General features: G+C 35.7%; 1 protein-coding gene across 1 annotated transcript; it reads left to right on the forward strand.

Moving 5' to 3' along the window:
* The first annotated feature begins 9,445 nt into the window (after positions 1–9,445).
* Positions 9,446–10,771, forward strand: LOC131871326 (aspartic proteinase nepenthesin-1-like). The gene has a single exon (XM_059215944.1). The coding sequence runs from the start codon at positions 9,446–9,448 to the stop codon at positions 10,769–10,771; it is 1,326 nt and encodes a 441-aa protein (XP_059071927.1).
* The last annotated feature ends 10,089 nt before the right edge of the window (positions 10,772–20,860 follow it).

Genomic DNA, 20,860 nt, shown 5'->3' on the forward strand with positions numbered 1-20,860 from the left:
AATTTATTTAAAAGTGCTAATATTTAAGGCTATGCCTATATCACGATTCACGATTACCTATCAGCGCTTTATAGTGCATTCGATGACATCTTACACAAATCTTATATAGAAAACTTATTGATGGTGAATCGGGGCCTCTCATTTGAAAGGTTGCTACTACACTACAACGCACCTTAGATAATAAAATTAAATTATGTAATGTATTTGTGCTTCAGAGTATGGATGTTAGACCACACATCAATTTTCAGCCATTGATAATGTGACATGATTACTTGTTTTCAACATTTTAATAGGATTGCATTAGGTTTTGGAACTTTTTTTCGTGACCTAAAAAATTAAAATATTAGTGGACTACAACATAATAACACAATTATTGAGAAAAGTTTTGATTGCCTACAAAAAATCATAGTATCTTCACTCTTTCACCTTGTAAATCCTAACATGTTAATTTCAATTTCACATGATCTATGTTGCAGTGTCTACTTACGTATTATTATAGTCCAATGAACACAAAGGATACTAAAATCAATTATTTGAGAGAGTTGACACTTATTAGATTTTTAGATAGCCAAAAAACTTCTCAGATGAATAAAATATTGGTTGAGATAATTCTTAAATAGATATTATTATATTTATTTAAATAAACAATAATTTCTTAAAAAATATCCTTAATATAGAGGGAGAGAGAACTAATTATATATTCCAAGGAAAAAGTATTCGTAGTATTACATAGTTTACAATTGATAAAGCATTAACAAGTAAGAAACACACAATGAATAATAAATAAAACATATAAATTTAAAATAATTATTAAATCAACCTCATACTTATTTCACCTTGACAATGCAAGGAGGGTAAGAGGAGGGATGGCGGCCCAATATGCTATTCATATAGTTTCTAAGGGCATTGGACAACATCTAAACTAACATCTTAGCTTATATTTTCTTAGTTTATCCAATTGGGCGATGAAGGTGAAGAGTGGAGTGCATTTACATTTGATTAAATTCTTGTTCTAATTTCATTCTTATTATTTATTTATTATCTTGTAAAACTATTGTGCTAACTAGATAATGTGCAACCTTTGTTAAGGATTTTTCCATCTCCCTCGACCCTATCAACCACCTAAGGTGAGATGCATTTAGAGCTACAAGCGATATAAAAAATTCTATGTTTCTCAATGCTCGACAATGTATGTCACACGAGGATAATATTAGGAAGTTTTAGATTGAACCAGTTTAAACAGAGCCTCCTCTTTTCTTTTTTTATTTTATTTTGGTAATTACTCCTTCAGCAAGGCATTTAACTAGCTACAATTGCTTTGTATCCATTAATTTACTATTTTGGGTCATGAAAATAATGTATTCTAGTATAATGCCATTTCATTTTTCTTTACTTATTATTATTATTATTATTTTTCTATCGAAGATTCTTGTTGCAACGGATATAGATGCTGGAAAATATTTATTTATTATTCAATGTATAGCTAGAAAGGAAGAAGGATCATTCAATTGGGAAAGGGATAATTTTACACTCTTAACTTAAATACAATAGAGCACTACAATTATTCGGTTGGTTTACTTTTTTATGGAAGCACTCCTTATAAATCATGTATCATAGTAGAGATGTCGACATTTGAATAATTGGCCGGCACAGGCCAAACCTAATCCCAACTAACTCTTCCATCATATTGCACACGTAGACTACTTTCATATACCGTCCTAAAGAATCCCATCTCAAAGCACATAGAGGTACCATGTTTCGAGAAGTCCAATGGGAAAGTTGATCTTAGCACTCACTTGACAACATTTACTACTTTATCTATTGGCTTGATTCTTGAGGATTCTCTTCCTGCAAAAATCTTTTTCATTTCATTGAAACAAATGACATTGGATTGATTTTTCCCTTTATCTATTAATTCAATAAACTCTTTCTCATATCTTGTTAATCAATTTTTATAACGTTTAAAAAAAAATATTGGACCTAAAGTAACATTAATTGATGGTGCAGCGAAGGGGAATCCCGGACCTGCTGGATATGGGGGAGTGGTGCGTGATAATAATGGCAGGATGGTCTCGATGGTGGCCCTCTCTTTGGGTACCTAGACAAACCACTTTAGTGAGGCCTTCACAACGTATACCAATATCAAATTGGCCAAAGAGAAAGGTTTGAGAAGGGTCTTCTTGGAGTGTGACTCCCTAAACATCATTAATTGTTTAACAACTTCCTCCTCCCCTAGTTGGTCGATTAAACATATTATTGAAGATAGCCTAATGCTTCTCAGGGGATTCTACGAATTTACCATTTCACATGTCTATCGTGAAGGTAATAAGGTTGCCGATATTTAGGCCAACATTGGGGCCGACTTGCCAAGTAGGAAAGTTTGGAACATTTATGATCGGATCCCAGAGGATCTTCTTAACCTACTCCGTAATGATCATGATGCGTGCGAAGCTCAAGGGGCTTTCGGAAATGATGGAGAATGACGTCTTCCAAAGTGTCCTGGGCAAGACTTCTTCTATGAGGGGAAAGTCAAACTTTCTGGTGGCGTTTTTGATTGTTTTTGTTTAGCTCAACTCTGTTTGTGTTGCAGGTTGTTGAGAATCGGTATTTTCCAAGATTGGGGGAGATAGGAACCGTTTGGAGCCCATAGTCTATGAAAAATGATGAAATAAGGAAGCAGTATGCAAAGAACTTTCGATAAGTGTTTTTACTAGTTATATCGAGACGCTTCATGGTGCGGATGCCCTTGTTACCGAGGCCTTTGTTCATGGGTGGAAGTATGGTGTGCTCTGTGTCTATGGTATGGAGCTGGAGGTTGATGAGGAGATGGTGGATAAGGTGTCCAACATGCTATTCATATAGTTTCTAAGGGCATTGGACAACATCTAAACTAGTAGCTTAGCTTATATTTTCTTAGTTTATTCAATTGGGCGACGAAGGTGATGAGTGGAGTGCATTTACACTTGATTAAATTCTTGTTCTAATTTCATTCTTATTATTTATTTATTATCTTTTAAAACTATTGTGCTTACTAGATAATGTGCAGCCTTTGTAAAGGATTTTTCCATCTCCATTGACCCGATTAACCACCTAAGGTGAGATGCATTTAGATCTACAATGATATAAAAAATTCTTTCTTAGTGCTTGGCAATGTATGCCACATGAGGATACTATTAGGAAGTTTTAAATTGAACCAGTTTAAACATAGTCTCCTCTTTTCTCTTTTTTCTTTTATTTTGGTAATTACTCCTTCAGCAAGGCATTTAACTAGCTCCAATCGCTTAGTATCCATTAATTTACTATTTTGGGTCATGAAAATAATGTATTCTAGTATAATGCCATTTCATTTTTCTTTACTTATTATTATTATTTTTCTATCGAAGATTCTTGTCGCAACGGATATAGATGCTGGAAAATATTTATTTATTATTCAATGTATAGCTAGAAAGGAAGAAGGATCATTCAATTGGGAAAGGGATAATTTTACACTCTTAACTTAAATACAATAGAGCACTACAATTATTCAGTTGGTTTATTTTTTTTATGGAAATAATCCTTATAAATTATGTATCGTAGTAGAGATTTGGACATCTGAATAATTGGCCAGCACAAGCCAAACCTAATCCCAACTAACTCTTCCACCATATTGCACACGTGGACTACTTTCATATACCGTCCTAAAGAATCCCATCTCAAAGAAAACAGAGGTACCATGTTTTGAGAAGTCCAATGGGAAAGTTGATCTTAGCACTCACTTGACAACATTTACTACTTTATCTATTGTCTTGATTCTTGATGATGCTCTTCCTGCAAAAATATTTTCCATTTCATTGAAAGAAATGACATTGGATTGATTTCTCTCTCTATCTATTAATTCAATAAACTCTTTCTCATATCTTGTTAATCAATTTTTATAACATTTAAAAAAAATATTGGACCTAAAGTAACATTAATTGATGGTGTGGCGAATGGGAATCCCAGACCTGCTGGATGTGGGGAAGTGGTGCGTGATAACAATGGCAGGATGGTCTCGACAATGGCCCTCTCTTTGGGTACCCAGACAAATCACTTTAATGAGGCCTTCACAATTTATACCAATATCAAATTGGCCAAAGAGAAAGGTTTGAGAAGGGTCTGGTTGGAGTGTGACTCCCTAAACATCATTGTTTAACGACTTCCTCCTCTCCTATTTGGTTGATTAAACATATTATTCAAGATAGCCTAATTCCTCTCAGGGGCTTCTGTGAATTTAACATTTCACATGTCTACCATGAAGGTAATAAGGTTGCGGATATTTAGGCCAACATTGGGGCCGACTTGGCAAGTAGGAAACTTTGGAACATTTATGATAAGATCCCAGTGGATCTTCTTAACCTACTCCGTAATGATTATGATGCTTGCGAAGCTCAAGGGGCTTTTGGAAATGATGGAGAATGACATCTTCCAAAGTGTCGTGGGCAAGACTTCTTTTATGAGGGGAAAGACGAACTTTCTGGTGGCTTTTTTAATTGTTTTTATATGGTTTATGTCAACTCTGTTTGTGTTGCAGGTTGTTGAGAATTAGTATTTTTTAATATTAGGGGAGATAGGAACCGTTTGGATCCCATAGTCTGCGAAAAATGACGAAATAAGGAAGCAGTATGGAAAGAACTTTCGGTAGGAGTTTTGACTAGTTATATCGAGATGCTTCATGGTGTGGATGCCCTTGTTACTGAGGCCTTTCTTAATGGGTGGAAGGATGGTTTTATCTGTGTCTATGGTATGGAGCTGGAGGTTAATGAGGAGATGGTGGCTAAGGTGTCCAAAATTCTGAACAAGGGCACCAAATTCTACAAGCATAAGAAATGTGCGATGGTGGCGATGAAAACCTTTTTCCCGCCGAAGGAAAGGGAGAAGGTGAGAAAGAATAATAATGTTGGGTGGGAGAAAAAATCACTTTCAAAGCCATGGTACGAGGTCTCAGAGGTTATCGTGCGCCGCCTCACCGTTGATGGTAAATTCTGTAGCTTACTTAGCTATCACTTTGTCATTATTAATCATTTTCGGCATCACAAGTGCATTTCCTTGGCCTTTTATTTGGTCTCATCATTGAATAATAGCATTAGGGCTCACGAGAAATGTGCATCCTCCCTTGTTCTCCATGAGGGCTTATTCCCGTTGATTATGAAGTATGCCAAGACTATCAATGTCGAGAGGAATACGAGTGCTAAAACTGGTATAGAATACAAGAAGAATGTCCATATTCATTATGGGGAAATCTCTTCTGATGAAGAGGTGGACTTCGATGGGAACGAAGTCTTTCACATTTATAACAAACAAGGACCCTCATCGTCTAAAATCCCTAACCGTACTAGCAGAAAATAAATTATTTTATCTAACGAGGAGGATGACCCTGAACATGTCCCTAATTCGGTGGACGGTAGTTCTGATGTGAAGGTTAAAAGAGTGGCCAGCGTTTCTATGTCAAGAGCTATTGACAAAACCAAAGTATTTAACAATGTCAACGAGAATTATTCTAAGCGACCGAATGCCTCTCAGATTGATTTGGACGGGCCTGCGGAGGATTAGGGTGTCAATGTTTCTATACCTACTCTTGGTGGTGGGTTTACTCCTAAGGAGATGGTTTGTCGGTCCCTGAGAATACGATTACGAATATTAACTTGAGGAATTTAAAGGATAACCAAAATGCCCAATTCACCTAGATTTTTCAAGAGATTAATAATCTCAAAGAGAAGGCCAATCCACCTAATGGGGACCTCGACAGTACTAGGTCTCGAATACGCATACCCTGGCTAATGGTATTAAAGACCTTAAGGAGGAACATGAAGAGCACATTAAGGCTTTGGAAAATGACTTATAAACATCAGCATAGTTTGAGTGTGGTGGTGGAGGTGAGTATGTCTGCCATGAACAATACTAGCATTGGTCTACGTAGACTCAATGAATAGGCTGAAGTTCTTCATTATATTTCTCAGGGCAAGTGCCCCACTGGTAGCACTGAGATGGTGAAGAAAGATAAGGTTGTGAATGCTGGTACCTGTAAGAAACTTAGGGCTCCCTCAGAGGATGTGGATGCGGATCTGGATACGAAAGAGAAGCCCCTACTTGGTCCAGCGACGAGGCTCCATAGAAAAGATAAGGGTGTGACCCGTGTTGACAACATCATTAAGAAAGTTCAGAAAATCAATGAGGATGTCATTCAGAAGAATGACAAATTGGTCAAAGTGTTGTAGTTTTGTTATGTAGAAATTCTGTATTGTTCTTGTCTGTTGTTCTATGGGGCTGCTTTTCCCTGGTTTTTATGGGTTGGTTCGCATCTGTTTTTTTGTTGGGTCCTTGAAGGTCGAGTTTTTATGATAATATTACAATAATACTAATACAATTTACATGATTTGTATAGTTTATTTCTATTTGAAAATAAAAAATTATTCTATTCTATTTACATTTTCACCATAAATTACTTGAACTATTTAAACAAATAGGTTTCTATTCAATAATATTATTATTATATATAATACATTAACAGAATAATAAGTAAATAACTTAAAACCCACTAACATAGTCATTTTAACACATACAAACATAGTAAATTTTGAAGTGTCTATAAAACCCATACAACTTTTTTAGGGTTTCGGAATTACTAGATGGTTTGATTTAGACAAATGGAAACATAAAGGTTGAGTGTACTTAGTAATTAAAAAAGGTCCCACCATTCACTTATCATGGGAAACCGTGCAACAACTAAATTGTATAGAAATAAAAAACAAGAAAATAATGACATTTATGAATTATTAAAGAGGCACACGGAACAAGTGGCAGGAACCCTAAAATTTAGATTGTGAGAGCTCAAATATTTGAGAGTACTATGTTTGCATTAATGGAGGAGTAGAATTTTCGAAAAAATCTCATCTGATCGTGACTGCAAGAGGAGAGATAGTGGTAAAATGAGAAGATCGAGAGATGATGGGCAGTGCACACATTCTGACAAAAAATGAAGAATAAAACTAATGGACAGCGGGCAGCTCCAATATTCCCAATCGTCTTGCAATGCTTTCTCCTTTACTCACAATCGTTGATGCCCAAAAACAGCTCATCCAATTCATATAAGAGACGCCTTCGGCATAATAAATTCATGTACTATTTTCCCTCTTCTATAATTTCTCTCATATGAAGCATGCAATCACCATTTCTAAATAAAGCTTTTATATGATAGGATGTGGTAGTATCAATATACCATAGGGCACTACGTCACAGAACCTTTTGCACATGAAGATACCCCTAAACTTACTACTCATTTTCATATTTCTTAATCTTCTAGATTGTTAAATAGGTTCACGTATTTTATTGATGTCTATTTAATTCTTGAGATATAAGCTACTCACTATACATAATTTCTCTATTTTTTAGGCTCTCATGAAGGATTCAAATGTAAAGAATGAGTATCACATGCTAGTATGTGCCAAGGTCCATTACTCTATCTATATTAACTATTATTTGACGTCCAAGCATCTAATTTAAACGATATATTCCACATTCCATATGCTTTGAGATGTATTACTATTTTAGGATTCACATGCACGTCAATGTATGGTCAAAACATAATGGTAAAATATTTTAATCTAGTCAAACTATCCTTAGTTTTGGGTATATTATTAGAGGATGGATTAATTCAACCATATATCAAGAAATGATGCAATCTTGTCGAAATCTTGGCCCATTCTCTAATTAGCCACCCTTATTAATTTACATACACCCCCTTATATTCTATCTTATCCCGTGGATTCATGCACACATTCGTATGTATCACATTTATTATTAGATTATTCTCCATCCACACCTCAATGTCTAGGCATTTATTCTCTACATAAGTATTAGCCTTTTTTCTGTTATTGGTCAATAATGGGGCGTCCAATCAATATTGCACCATACAATACTGACCCTTGAGATTTAGCAATTTAAATTCGAATTTTTTAACTCCAAACCTTTTATTCTATCATAATTACATTTAGTACCTGTTTTATGTGATTTATTGAACATTTTGGTTTTTGAAAGAATTCAATGTGCATTTATTTAACATGCAGTCGCTTTGAGAATTCATTGAATACGAATTTGCATAAATGAAACATTTATCATAGAAACGCTTTTGGTTGGAGCACCAAGATGAATCTATCTCCATCAAAGTTTTCATCTTGGGAAATTTGCATGCTTCTTTTCCATTTACCTAAATTGGCCAGGCTCGTGAAGCCGACCATTCCGAAGGATAACCTAGGAGAACTTGACCCTAGTGATCTACCAGGCTCCCTAATGTGATTTTAACTATTGCGAATACTTGACAATTAGTGAAGAGTTAACTTCAAGGTAAATTGACGAAAAGTGAGATTTATTAGATCAAATGTTAGGGAAGAATTTATATTCACACATATAGAACTTACGCATATCTATGGATTTGACATAAAACAATCGTGGACATGGGGAGTGATCCCTAGTTGACATGACTTTCATGCTTATCACTGATACAACTACATACCCAATTCTTAAAAGATGGATTCTTAAATTCAATTTAGATGATTTATATACTTGCATGTTCAACCACATAGATTACGCTAACTTTTATCTACTTTTTCCTTCTGGTATAAATCCTTGAGCAAAACGTTATGATAGGATATGGCAATGTGAATATATAATAGAACATTGCATATAACACTTCTGCACAAGTAAAATTGAGAAATAAGATAAATAAGAACGAGAATAAAAATAAAATTCAATTTAGATGATTTATATATGTGGATGTTCAACCACATAGATTACATTAACTTTCATGTACTTTTTCTTTCTGGTATAAATCCTTGAATAGAACTTTATGATAGGATACGGTAATGTGAATACATAATAGAGCATTGAATATAACAGTTTTGTACAAGTAAAATCTCTAAATCTTAAAAATGAATAAACTAATTAGAGCAAAATTTAAGAATGAGATAAACAAGAATGAGAATAAGTTGGAAAGCCGGATAAACCGACTAAGAATAATTATGTGTAAACTAATTTTAAATATTTTTAGAAAACTAACCCTCCGGTTACAACACGTTTTGGAATTTCGATCTGAATGGGTCCACAAAATTCAATGGGAAGAGGGAACTGGATTACGAGTTAAGTGTACGGAAATACTTAGTGAAGGTATGGACAGAAAAAAATACGATTCACTTCGAATTGCAGCAGTCTATTCTACTTCTAGAACAATTCCAGACGGGCAGAGATAGAGAAGGGGAAATTAAATAAATTCGTCTATCCTTCTAAGAGGATCGATATTGTTATGTGGACACGTCGGGGAATCTGTTGATTTTGATTTAAGGCTCCTTCTCACTCTCTCTGTGTATATATATTGCATGGAGTGGAGTAGATGAGAGCAGAAAAAGGTTTCGAGGTTTAGAAAAGAAAAAGAGAAATGGAGCGTTCAAAGCTGTTGGGTTTTGTGGTCTTGATATGCTTTACTATTCCAACGATATCATGTTCTTCGGACAGACTGTTTAGTGGTTGGCCGAAGTCTAGCAGCGATGAAAATGTAAAAATAAGGGTGAATATGACGCGCAGATCAGAGAGAGAGTTGGGTTTTTCTGAGAGATTGGGTTTGGCTGTGGATCGAAGTAAGAAGCGAATGAAGAAGATAGAGGCATTGATAAGAGGGCAATTAGACGCTGAAACGCCCGTTGAAGTAGGGGATGGAGAATTTCTGATGAGCGTTGCACTGGGAACGCCCTCTGTGAGCTTCGAAGCGATTGTGGACACGGGGAGCGATCTGATTTGGACTCAGTGCAAGCCTTGCAAGGACTGCTTCTCTCAGCCTACGCCAATCTTCGACCCCTCCAAGTCCCCCACATTTTCCACAATTCCCTGCGGTGATTCTCTTTGTGACGCCTTGGGGAGTACGCAAACCGGATGCAATCCAGATTGTACCTTTATGTATCAGTATGGCGATGGTTCCTTCACCAGCGGCGACCTGGCTTACGAGACATTGCCAATTGGGAGCAGCAAGGTTAAAGGCATTGCATTTGGATGCGGGCATGACAACGAAGGACAAGGATTCTCTCAGGGTGGTGGCCTTGTGGGACTGGGAAGAGGTGGTCTCTCCCTTATCTCACAGCTGGGTTCCAAAGCAGAGAACATTTTCTCTTACTGTCTTTTGCCCATCACCGACTCTTCTTCACAAACCAGCCCCCTCTTTTTCGGCGAGGGTGCTTCCTTGAGCGGAGGAGCCAAGACTCTCCCACTCATCAAGAGCAGTATCATTCCCACTTTCTGGTACATTCCTATTACAGGAATCACCCTCAATGGTAAGGCACTAGATATTCCTCCTGGAACTTTCGATCTGCAATCGGACGGCAGCGGAGGTATGATCATCGACTCCGGAACCACTGTTACCATCCTGGACCAGGCTGCCTACTCTCCTCTTAAGGAAGCAATTCAGTCCGCCATTGATCTCACTCCTGTAGACGGCTCTTCTACAGGTTTGGATCTTTGTTACCACACATCATCCGCTCACCTCACCTTGCCAACCCTCGTCTTCAACTTCAAAGGCGGCGTGGATTACGAGCTTCCGGCAGACAACTTTTTCATTCAGGCATCTGAAAATCTCTTGTGCCTGGCAATGTTGGGTGAACCATCGGGGAATCCTTCCATCTTCGGAAACATACAGCAGCAAAACTTCCATATCCTTTACAACAATGCTCAGAACACGCTCTCTTTCAAGCCCACTAAGTGTGATTCTCTTTAAATCATCATCTCCCTCTTCTAATTCTTCTTCTTCTCTTTTTCTGTCTCTCTCATTTCCTCTTCCTCTGTCCTTCGAATGCAATATGTGATCTCGTCTCCTGCGTCTGCCTATTGCACTGTCCGATATGCGAATCATGTAAATTTTCATCTTCGTAGCTGCTTATTTTCAGTAAAATTGTTTGGCCCCTGTTGTTCTCGGGGACCTTCATTTATGGTTCCTTATGATATGCTACACTATGTGTGTTATTTTGGCATGGAAATGAAGGTGCGATAATTGATTATCAAAATATAAATTGCGAGTTAAAACAACGACAAGAGAATTTATATAATTATAAAGCATTTGTAATGGTCTTATCTTTTCTTCAAGTCTTAAGTGTAAAATAAATTATTGTATGCCTATGAATATTTTTAATGGTATTTAACTTTAAGATCCGTGTCTGTGATTTATACATTCAAATAATACTTATTTTCAATCATGTCCGCATTTCACATTACTAAGATCAAACACAATTTAATGTAGCCTATATATAAGGTAAGGTTGTTGCTAAGAAGGTCTCTCTAATTTTCTCACAATTACTATTGTATAATTTTCTACTAGAGAAGACGAGTTCTCGAGAATTAAGAATATCATTTTGGAGCCTTTGCAATTTATTTAAAAGTGCTAATATTTAAGGCTATGCCTATATCACGATTCACGATTACCTATCAGCGCTTTATAGTGCATTCGATGACATCTTACACAAATCTTATATAGAAAACTTATTGATGGTGAATCGGGGCCTCTCATTTGAAAGGTTGCTACTACACTACAACGCACCTTAGATAATAAAATTAAATTATGTAATGTATTTGTGCTTCAGAGTATGGATGTTAGACCACACATCAATTTTCAGCCATTGATAATGTGACATGATTACTTGTTTTCAACATTTTAATAGGATTGCATTAGGTTTTGGAACTTTTTTTCGTGACCTAAAAAATTAAAATATTAGTGGACTACAACATAATAACACAATTATTGAGAAAAGTTTTGATTGCCTACAAAAAATCATAGTATCTTCACTCTTTCACCTTGTAAATCCTAACATGTTAATTTCAATTTCACATGATCTATGTTGCAGTGTCTACTTACGTATTATTATAGTCCAATGAACACAAAGGATACTAAAATCAATTATTTGAGAGAGTTGACACTTATTAGATTTTTAGATAGCCAAAAAACTTCTCAGATGAATAAAATATTGGTTGAGATAATTCTTAAATAGATATTATTATATTTATTTAAATAAACAATAATTTCTTAAAAAATATCCTTAATATAGAGGGAGAGAGAACTAATTATATATTCCAAGGAAAAAGTATTCGTAGTATTACATAGTTTACAATTGATAAAGCATTAACAAGTAAGAAACACACAATGAATAATAAATAAAACATATAAATTTAAAATAATTATTAAATCAACCTCATACTTATTTCACCTTGACAATGCAAGGAGGGTAAGAGGAGGGATGGCGGCCCAATATGCTATTCATATAGTTTCTAAGGGCATTGGACAACATCTAAACTAACATCTTAGCTTATATTTTCTTAGTTTATCCAATTGGGCGATGAAGGTGAAGAGTGGAGTGCATTTACATTTGATTAAATTCTTGTTCTAATTTCATTCTTATTATTTATTTATTATCTTGTAAAACTATTGTGCTAACTAGATAATGTGCAACCTTTGTTAAGGATTTTTCCATCTCCCTCGACCCTATCAACCACCTAAGGTGAGATGCATTTAGAGCTACAAGCGATATAAAAAATTCTATGTTTCTCAATGCTCGACAATGTATGTCACACGAGGATAATATTAGGAAGTTTTAGATTGAACCAGTTTAAACAGAGCCTCCTCTTTTCTTTTTTTATTTTATTTTGGTAATTACTCCTTCAGCAAGGCATTTAACTAGCTACAATTGCTTTGTATCCATTAATTTACTATTTTGGGTCATGAAAATAATGTATTCTAGTATAATGCCATTTCATTTTTCTTTACTTATTATTATTATTATTATTTTTCTATCGAAGATTCTTGTTGCAACGGATATAGATGCTGGAAAATATTTATTTATTATTCAATGTATAGCTAGAAAGGAAGAAGGATCATTCAATTGGGAAAGGGATAATTTTACACTCTTAACTTAAATACAATAGAGCACTACAATTATTCGGTTGGTTTACTTTTTTATGGAAGCACTCCTTATAAATCATGTATCATAGTAGAGATGTCGACATTTGAATAATTGGCCGGCACAGGCCAAACCTAATCCCAACTAACTCTTCCATCATATTGCACACGTAGACTACTTTCATATACCGTCCTAAAGAATCCCATCTCAAAGCACATAGAGGTACCATGTTTCGAGAAGTCCAATGGGAAAGTTGATCTTAGCACTCACTTGACAACATTTACTACTTTATCTATTGGCTTGATTCTTGAGGATTCTCTTCCTGCAAAAATCTTTTTCATTTCATTGAAACAAATGACATTGGATTGATTTTTCCCTTTATCTATTAATTCAATAAACTCTTTCTCATATCTTGTTAATCAATTTTTATAACGTTTAAAAAAAAATATTGGACCTAAAGTAACATTAATTGATGGTGCAGCGAAGGGGAATCCCGGACCTGCTGGATATGGGGGAGTGGTGCGTGATAATAATGGCAGGATGGTCTCGATGGTGGCCCTCTCTTTGGGTACCTAGACAAACCACTTTAGTGAGGCCTTCACAACGTATACCAATATCAAATTGGCCAAAGAGAAAGGTTTGAGAAGGGTCTTCTTGGAGTGTGACTCCCTAAACATCATTAATTGTTTAACAACTTCCTCCTCCCCTAGTTGGTCGATTAAACATATTATTGAAGATAGCCTAATGCTTCTCAGGGGATTCTACGAATTTACCATTTCACATGTCTATCGTGAAGGTAATAAGGTTGCCGATATTTAGGCCAACATTGGGGCCGACTTGCCAAGTAGGAAAGTTTGGAACATTTATGATCGGATCCCAGAGGATCTTCTTAACCTACTCCGTAATGATCATGATGCGTGCGAAGCTCAAGGGGCTTTCGGAAATGATGGAGAATGACGTCTTCCAAAGTGTCCTGGGCAAGACTTCTTCTATGAGGGGAAAGTCAAACTTTCTGGTGGCGTTTTTGATTGTTTTTGTTTAGCTCAACTCTGTTTGTGTTGCAGGTTGTTGAGAATCGGTATTTTCCAAGATTGGGGGAGATAGGAACCGTTTGGAGCCCATAGTCTATGAAAAATGATGAAATAAGGAAGCAGTATGCAAAGAACTTTCGATAAGTGTTTTTACTAGTTATATCGAGACGCTTCATGGTGCGGATGCCCTTGTTACCGAGGCCTTTGTTCATGGGTGGAAGTATGGTGTGCTCTGTGTCTATGGTATGGAGCTGGAGGTTGATGAGGAGATGGTGGATAAGGTGTCCAACATGCTATTCATATAGTTTCTAAGGGCATTGGACAACATCTAAACTAGTAGCTTAGCTTATATTTTCTTAGTTTATTCAATTGGGCGACGAAGGTGATGAGTGGAGTGCATTTACACTTGATTAAATTCTTGTTCTAATTTCATTCTTATTATTTATTTATTATCTTTTAAAACTATTGTGCTTACTAGATAATGTGCAGCCTTTGTAAAGGATTTTTCCATCTCCATTGACCCGATTAACCACCTAAGGTGAGATGCATTTAGATCTACAATGATATAAAAAATTCTTTCTTAGTGCTTGGCAATGTATGCCACATGAGGATACTATTAGGAAGTTTTAAATTGAACCAGTTTAAACATAGTCTCCTCTTTTCTCTTTTTTCTTTTATTTTGGTAATTACTCCTTCAGCAAGGCATTTAACTAGCTCCAATCGCTTAGTATCCATTAATTTACTATTTTGGGTCATGAAAATAATGTATTCTAGTATAATGCCATTTCATTTTTCTTTACTTATTATTATTATTTTTCTATCGAAGATTCTTGTCGCAACGGATATAGATGCTGGAAAATATTTATTTATTATTCAATGTATAGCTAGAAAGGAAGAAGGATCATTCAATTGGGAAAGGGATAATTTTACACTCTTAACTTAAATACAATAGAGCACTACAATTATTCAGTTGGTTTATTTTTTTTATGGAAATAATCCTTATAAATTATGTATCGTAGTAGAGATTTGGACATCTGAATAATTGGCCAGCACAAGCCAAACCTAATCCCAACTAACTCTTCCACCATATTGCACACGTGGACTACTTTCATATACCGTCCTAAAGAATCCCATCTCAAAGAAAACAGAGGTACCATGTTTTGAGAAGTCCAATGGGAAAGTTGATCTTAGCACTCACTTGACAACATTTACTACTTTATCTATTGTCTTGATTCTTGATGATGCTCTTCCTGCAAAAATATTTTCCATTTCATTGAAAGAAATGACATTGGATTGATTTCTCTCTCTATCTATTAATTCAATAAACTCTTTCTCATATCTTGTTAATCAATTTTTATAACATTTAAAAAAAATATTGGACCTAAAGTAACATTAATTGATGGTGTGGCGAATGGGAATCCCAGACCTGCTGGATGTGGGGAAGTGGTGCGTGATAACAATGGCAGGATGGTCTCGACAATGGCCCTCTCTTTGGGTACCCAGACAAATCACTTTAATGAGGCCTTCACAATTTATACCAATATCAAATTGGCCAAAGAGAAAGGTTTGAGAAGGGTCTGGTTGGAGTGTGACTCCCTAAACATCATTGTTTAACGACTTCCTCCTCTCCTATTTGGTTGATTAAACATATTATTCAAGATAGCCTAATTCCTCTCAGGGGCTTCTGTGAATTTAACATTTCACATGTCTACCATGAAGGTAATAAGGTTGCGGATATTTAGGCCAACATTGGGGCCGACTTGGCAAGTAGGAAACTTTGGAACATTTATGATAAGATCCCAGTGGATCTTCTTAACCTACTCCGTAATGATTATGATGCTTGCGAAGCTCAAGGGGCTTTTGGAAATGATGGAGAATGACATCTTCCAAAGTGTCGTGGGCAAGACTTCTTTTATGAGGGGAAAGACGAACTTTCTGGTGGCTTTTTTAATTGTTTTTATATGGTTTATGTCAACTCTGTTTGTGTTGCAGGTTGTTGAGAATTAGTATTTTTTAATATTAGGGGAGATAGGAACCGTTTGGATCCCATAGTCTGCGAAAAATGACGAAATAAGGAAGCAGTATGGAAAGAACTTTCGGTAGGAGTTTTGACTAGTTATATCGAGATGCTTCATGGTGTGGATGCCCTTGTTACTGAGGCCTTTCTTAATGGGTGGAAGGATGGTTTTATCTGTGTCTATGGTATGGAGCTGGAGGTTAATGAGGAGATGGTGGCTAAGGTGTCCAAAATTCTGAACAAGGGCACCAAATTCTACAAGCATAAGAAATGTGCGATGGTGGCGATGAAAACCTTTTTCCCGCCGAAGGAAAGGGAGAAGGTGAGAAAGAATAATAATGTTGGGTGGGAGAAAAAATCACTTTCAAAGCCATGGTACGAGGTCTCAGAGGTTATCGTGCGCCGCCTCACCGTTGATGGTAAATTCTGTAGCTTACTTAGCTATCACTTTGTCATTATTAATCATTTTCGGCATCACAAGTGCATTTCCTTGGCCTTTTATTTGGTCTCATCATTGAATAATAGCATTAGGGCTCACGAGAAATGTGCATCCTCCCTTGTTCTCCATGAGGGCTTATTCCCGTTGATTATGAAGTATGCCAAGACTATCAATGTCGAGAGGAATACGAGTGCTAAAACTGGTATAGAATACAAGAAGAATGTCCATATTCATTATGGGGAAATCTCTTCTGATGAAGAGGTGGACTTCGATGGGAACGAAGTCTTTCACATTTATAACAAACAAGGACCCTCATCGTCTAAAATCCCTAACCGTACTAGCAGAAAATAAATTATTTTATCTAACGAGGAGGATGACCCTGAACATGTCCCTAATTCGGTGGACGGTAGTTCTGATGTGAAGGTTAAAAGAGTGGCCAGCGTTTCTATGTCAAGAGCTATTGACAAAACCAAAGTATTTAACAATGTCAACGAGAATTATTCTAAGCGACCGAATGCCTCTCAGATTGATTTGGACGGGCCTGCGGAGGATTAGGGTGTCAATGTTTCTATACCTACTCTTGGTGGTGGGTTTACTCCTAAGGAGATGGTTTGTCGGTCCCTGAGAATACGATTACGAATATTAACTTGAGGAATTTAAAGGATAACCAAAATGCCCAATTCACCTAGATTTTTCAAGAGATTAATAATCTCAAAGAGAAGGCCAATCCACCTAATGGGGACCTCGACAGTACTAGGTCTCGAATACGCATACCCTGGCTAATGGTATTAAAGACCTTAAGGAGGAACATGAAGAGCACATTAAGGCTTTGGAAAATGACTTATAAACATCAGCATAGTTTGAGTGTGGTGGTGGAGGTGAGTATGTCTGCCATGAACAATACTAGCATTGGTCTACGTAGACTCAATGAATAGGCTGAAGTTCTTCATTATATTTCTCAGGGCAAGTGCCCCACTGGTAGCACTGAGATGGTGAAGAAAGATAAGGTTGTGAATGCTGGTACCTGTAAGAAACTTAGGGCTCCCTCAGAGGATGTGGATGCGGATCTGGATACGAAAGAGAAGCCCCTACTTGGTCCAGCGACGAGGCTCCATAGAAAAGATAAGGGTGTGACCCGTGTTGACAACATCATTAAGAAAGTTCAGAAAATCAATGAGGATGTCATTCAGAAGAATGACAAATTGGTCAAAGTGTTGTAGTTTTGTTATGTAGAAATTCTGTATTGTTCTTGTCTGTTGTTCTATGGGGCTGCTTTTCCCTGGTTTTTATGGGTTGGTTCGCATCTGTTTTTTTGTTGGGTCCTTGAAGGTCGAGTTTTTATGATAATATTACAATAATACTAATACAATTTACATGATTTGTATAGTTTATTTCTATTTGAAAATAAAAAATTATTCTATTCTATTTACATTTTCACCATAAATTACTTGAACTATTTAAACAAATAGGTTTCTATTCAATAATATTATTATTATATATAATACATTAACAGAATAATAAGTAAATAACTTAAAACCCACTAACATAGTCATTTTAACACATACAAACATAGTAAATTTTGAAGTGTCTATAAAACCCATACAACTTTTTTAGGGTTTCGGAATTACTAGATGGTTTGATTTAGACAAATGGAAACATAAAGGTTGAGTGTACTTAGTAATTAAAAAAGGTCCCACCATTCACTTATCATGGGAAACCGTGCAACAACTAAATTGTATAGAAATAAAAAACAAGAAAATAATGACATTTATGAATTATTAAAGAGGCACACGGAACAAGTGGCAGGAACCCTAAAATTTAGATTGTGAGAGCTCAAATATTTGAGAGTACTATGTTTGCATTAATGGAGGAGTAGAATTTTCGAAAAAATCTCATCTGATCGTGACTGCAAGAGGAGAGATAGTGGTAAAATGAGAAGATCGAGAGATGATGGGCAGTGCACACATTCTGACAAAAAATGAAGAATAAAACTAATGGACAGCGGGCAGCTCCAATATTCCCAATCGTCTTGCAATGCTATCTCCTTTACTCACAATCGTTGATGCCCAAAAACAGCTCATCCAATTCATATAAGAGACGCCTTCGGCATAATAAATTCATGTACTATTTTCCCTCTTCTATAATTTCTCTCATATGAAGCATGCAATCACCATTTCTAAATAAAGCTTTTATATGATAGGATGTGGTAGTATCAATATACCATAGGGCACTACGTCACAGAACCTTTTGCACATGAAGATACCCCTAAACTTACTACTCATTTTCATATTTCTTAATCTTCTAGATTGTTAAATAGGTTCACGTATTTTATTGATGTCTATTTAATTCTTGAGATATAAGCTACTCACTATACATAATTTCTCTATTTTTTAGGCTCTCATGAAGGATTCAAATGTAAAGAATGAGTATCACATGCTAGTATGTGCCAAGGTCCATTACTCTATCTATATTAACTATTATTTGACGTCCAAGCATCTAATTTAAACGATATATTCCACATTCCATATGCTTTGAGATGTATTACTATTTTAGGATTCACATGCACGTCAATGTATGGTCAAAACATAATGGTAAAATATTTTAATCTAGTCAAACTATCCTTAGTTTTGGGTATATTATTAGAGGATGGATTAATTCAACCATATATCAAGAAATGATGCAATCTTGTCGAAATCTTGGCCCATTCTCTAATTAGCCACCCTTATTAATTTACATACACCCCCTTATATTCTATCTTATCCCGTGGATTCATGCACACATTCGTATGTATCACATTTATTATTAGATTATTCTCCATCCACACCTCAATGTCTAGGCATTTATTCTCTACATAAGTATTAGCCTTTTTTCTGTTATTGGTCAATAATGGGGCGTCCAATCAATATTGCACCATACAATACTGACCCTTGAGATTTAGCAATTTAAATTCGAATTTTTTAACTCCAAACCTTTTATTCTATCATAATTACATTTAGTACCTGTTTTATGTGATTTATTGAACATTTTGGTTTTTGAAAGAATTCAATGTGCATTTATTTAACATGCAGTCGCTTTGAGAATTCATTGAATACGAATTTGCATAAATGAAGCATTTATCATAGAAACGCTTTTGGTTGGAGCACCAAGATGAATCTATCTCCATCAAAGTTTTCATCTTGGGAAATTTGCATGCTTCTTTTCCATTTACCTAAATTGGCCAGGCTCGTGAAGCTGACCATTCCGAAGGATAACCTAGGAGAACTTGACCCTAGTGATCTACCAGGCTCCCTAATGTGATTTTAACTATTGCGAATACTTGACAATTAGTGAAGAGTTAACTTCAAGGTAAATTGACGAAAAGTGAGATTTATTAGATCAAATGTTAGGGAAGAATTTATATTCACACATATAGAACTTACGCATATCTATGGATTTGACATAAAACAATCGTGGACATGGGGAGTGATCCCTAGTTGACATGACTTTCATGCTTATCACTGATACAACTACATACCCAATTCTTAAAAGATGGATTCTTAAATTCAATTTAGATGATTTATATACTTGCATGTTCAACCACATAGATTACGCTAACTTTTATCTACTTTTTCCTTCTGGTATAAATCCTTGAGCAAAACGTTATGATAGGATATGGCAATGTGAATATATAATAGAACATTGCATATAACACTTCTGCACAAGTAAAATTGAGAAATAAGATAAATAAGAACGAGAATAAAAATAAAATTCAATTTAGATGATTTATATATGTGGATGTTCAACCACATAGATTACATTAACTTTCATGTACTTTTTCTTTCTGGTATAAATCCTTGAATAGAACTTTATGATAGGATACGGTAATGTGAATACATAATAGAGCATTGAATATAACAGTTTTGTACAAGTAAAATCTCTAAATCTTAAAAATGAATAAACTAATTAGAGCAAAATTTAAGAATGAGATAAACAAGAATGAGAATAAGTTGGAAAGCCGGATAAACCGACTAAGAATAATTATGTGTAAACTAATTTTAAATATTTTTAGAAAACTAACCCTCCGGTTACAACACGTTTTGGAATTTCGATCTGAATGGGTCCACAAAATTCAATGGGAAGAGGGAACTGGATTACGAGTTAAGTGTACGGAAATACTTAGTGAAGGTATGGACAGAAAAAAATACGATTCACTTCGAATTGCAGCAGTCTATTCTACTTCTAGAACAATTCCAGACGGGCAGAGATAGAGAAGGGGAAATTAAATAAATTCGTCTATCCTTCTAAGAGGATCGATATTGTTATGTGGACACGTCGGGGAATCTGTTGATTTTGATTTAAGGCTCCTTCTCACTCTCTCTGTGTATATATATTGCATGGAGTGGAGTAGATGAGAGCAGAAAAAGGTTTCGAGGTTTAGAAAAGAAAAAGAGAA

Source organism: Cryptomeria japonica, unplaced genomic scaffold (genome assembly GCF_030272615.1).
Source record: "Cryptomeria japonica unplaced genomic scaffold, Sugi_1.0 HiC_scaffold_394, whole genome shotgun sequence".
In the NCBI taxonomy this organism is placed as follows: domain Eukaryota; kingdom Viridiplantae; phylum Streptophyta; class Pinopsida; order Cupressales; family Cupressaceae; genus Cryptomeria; species Cryptomeria japonica.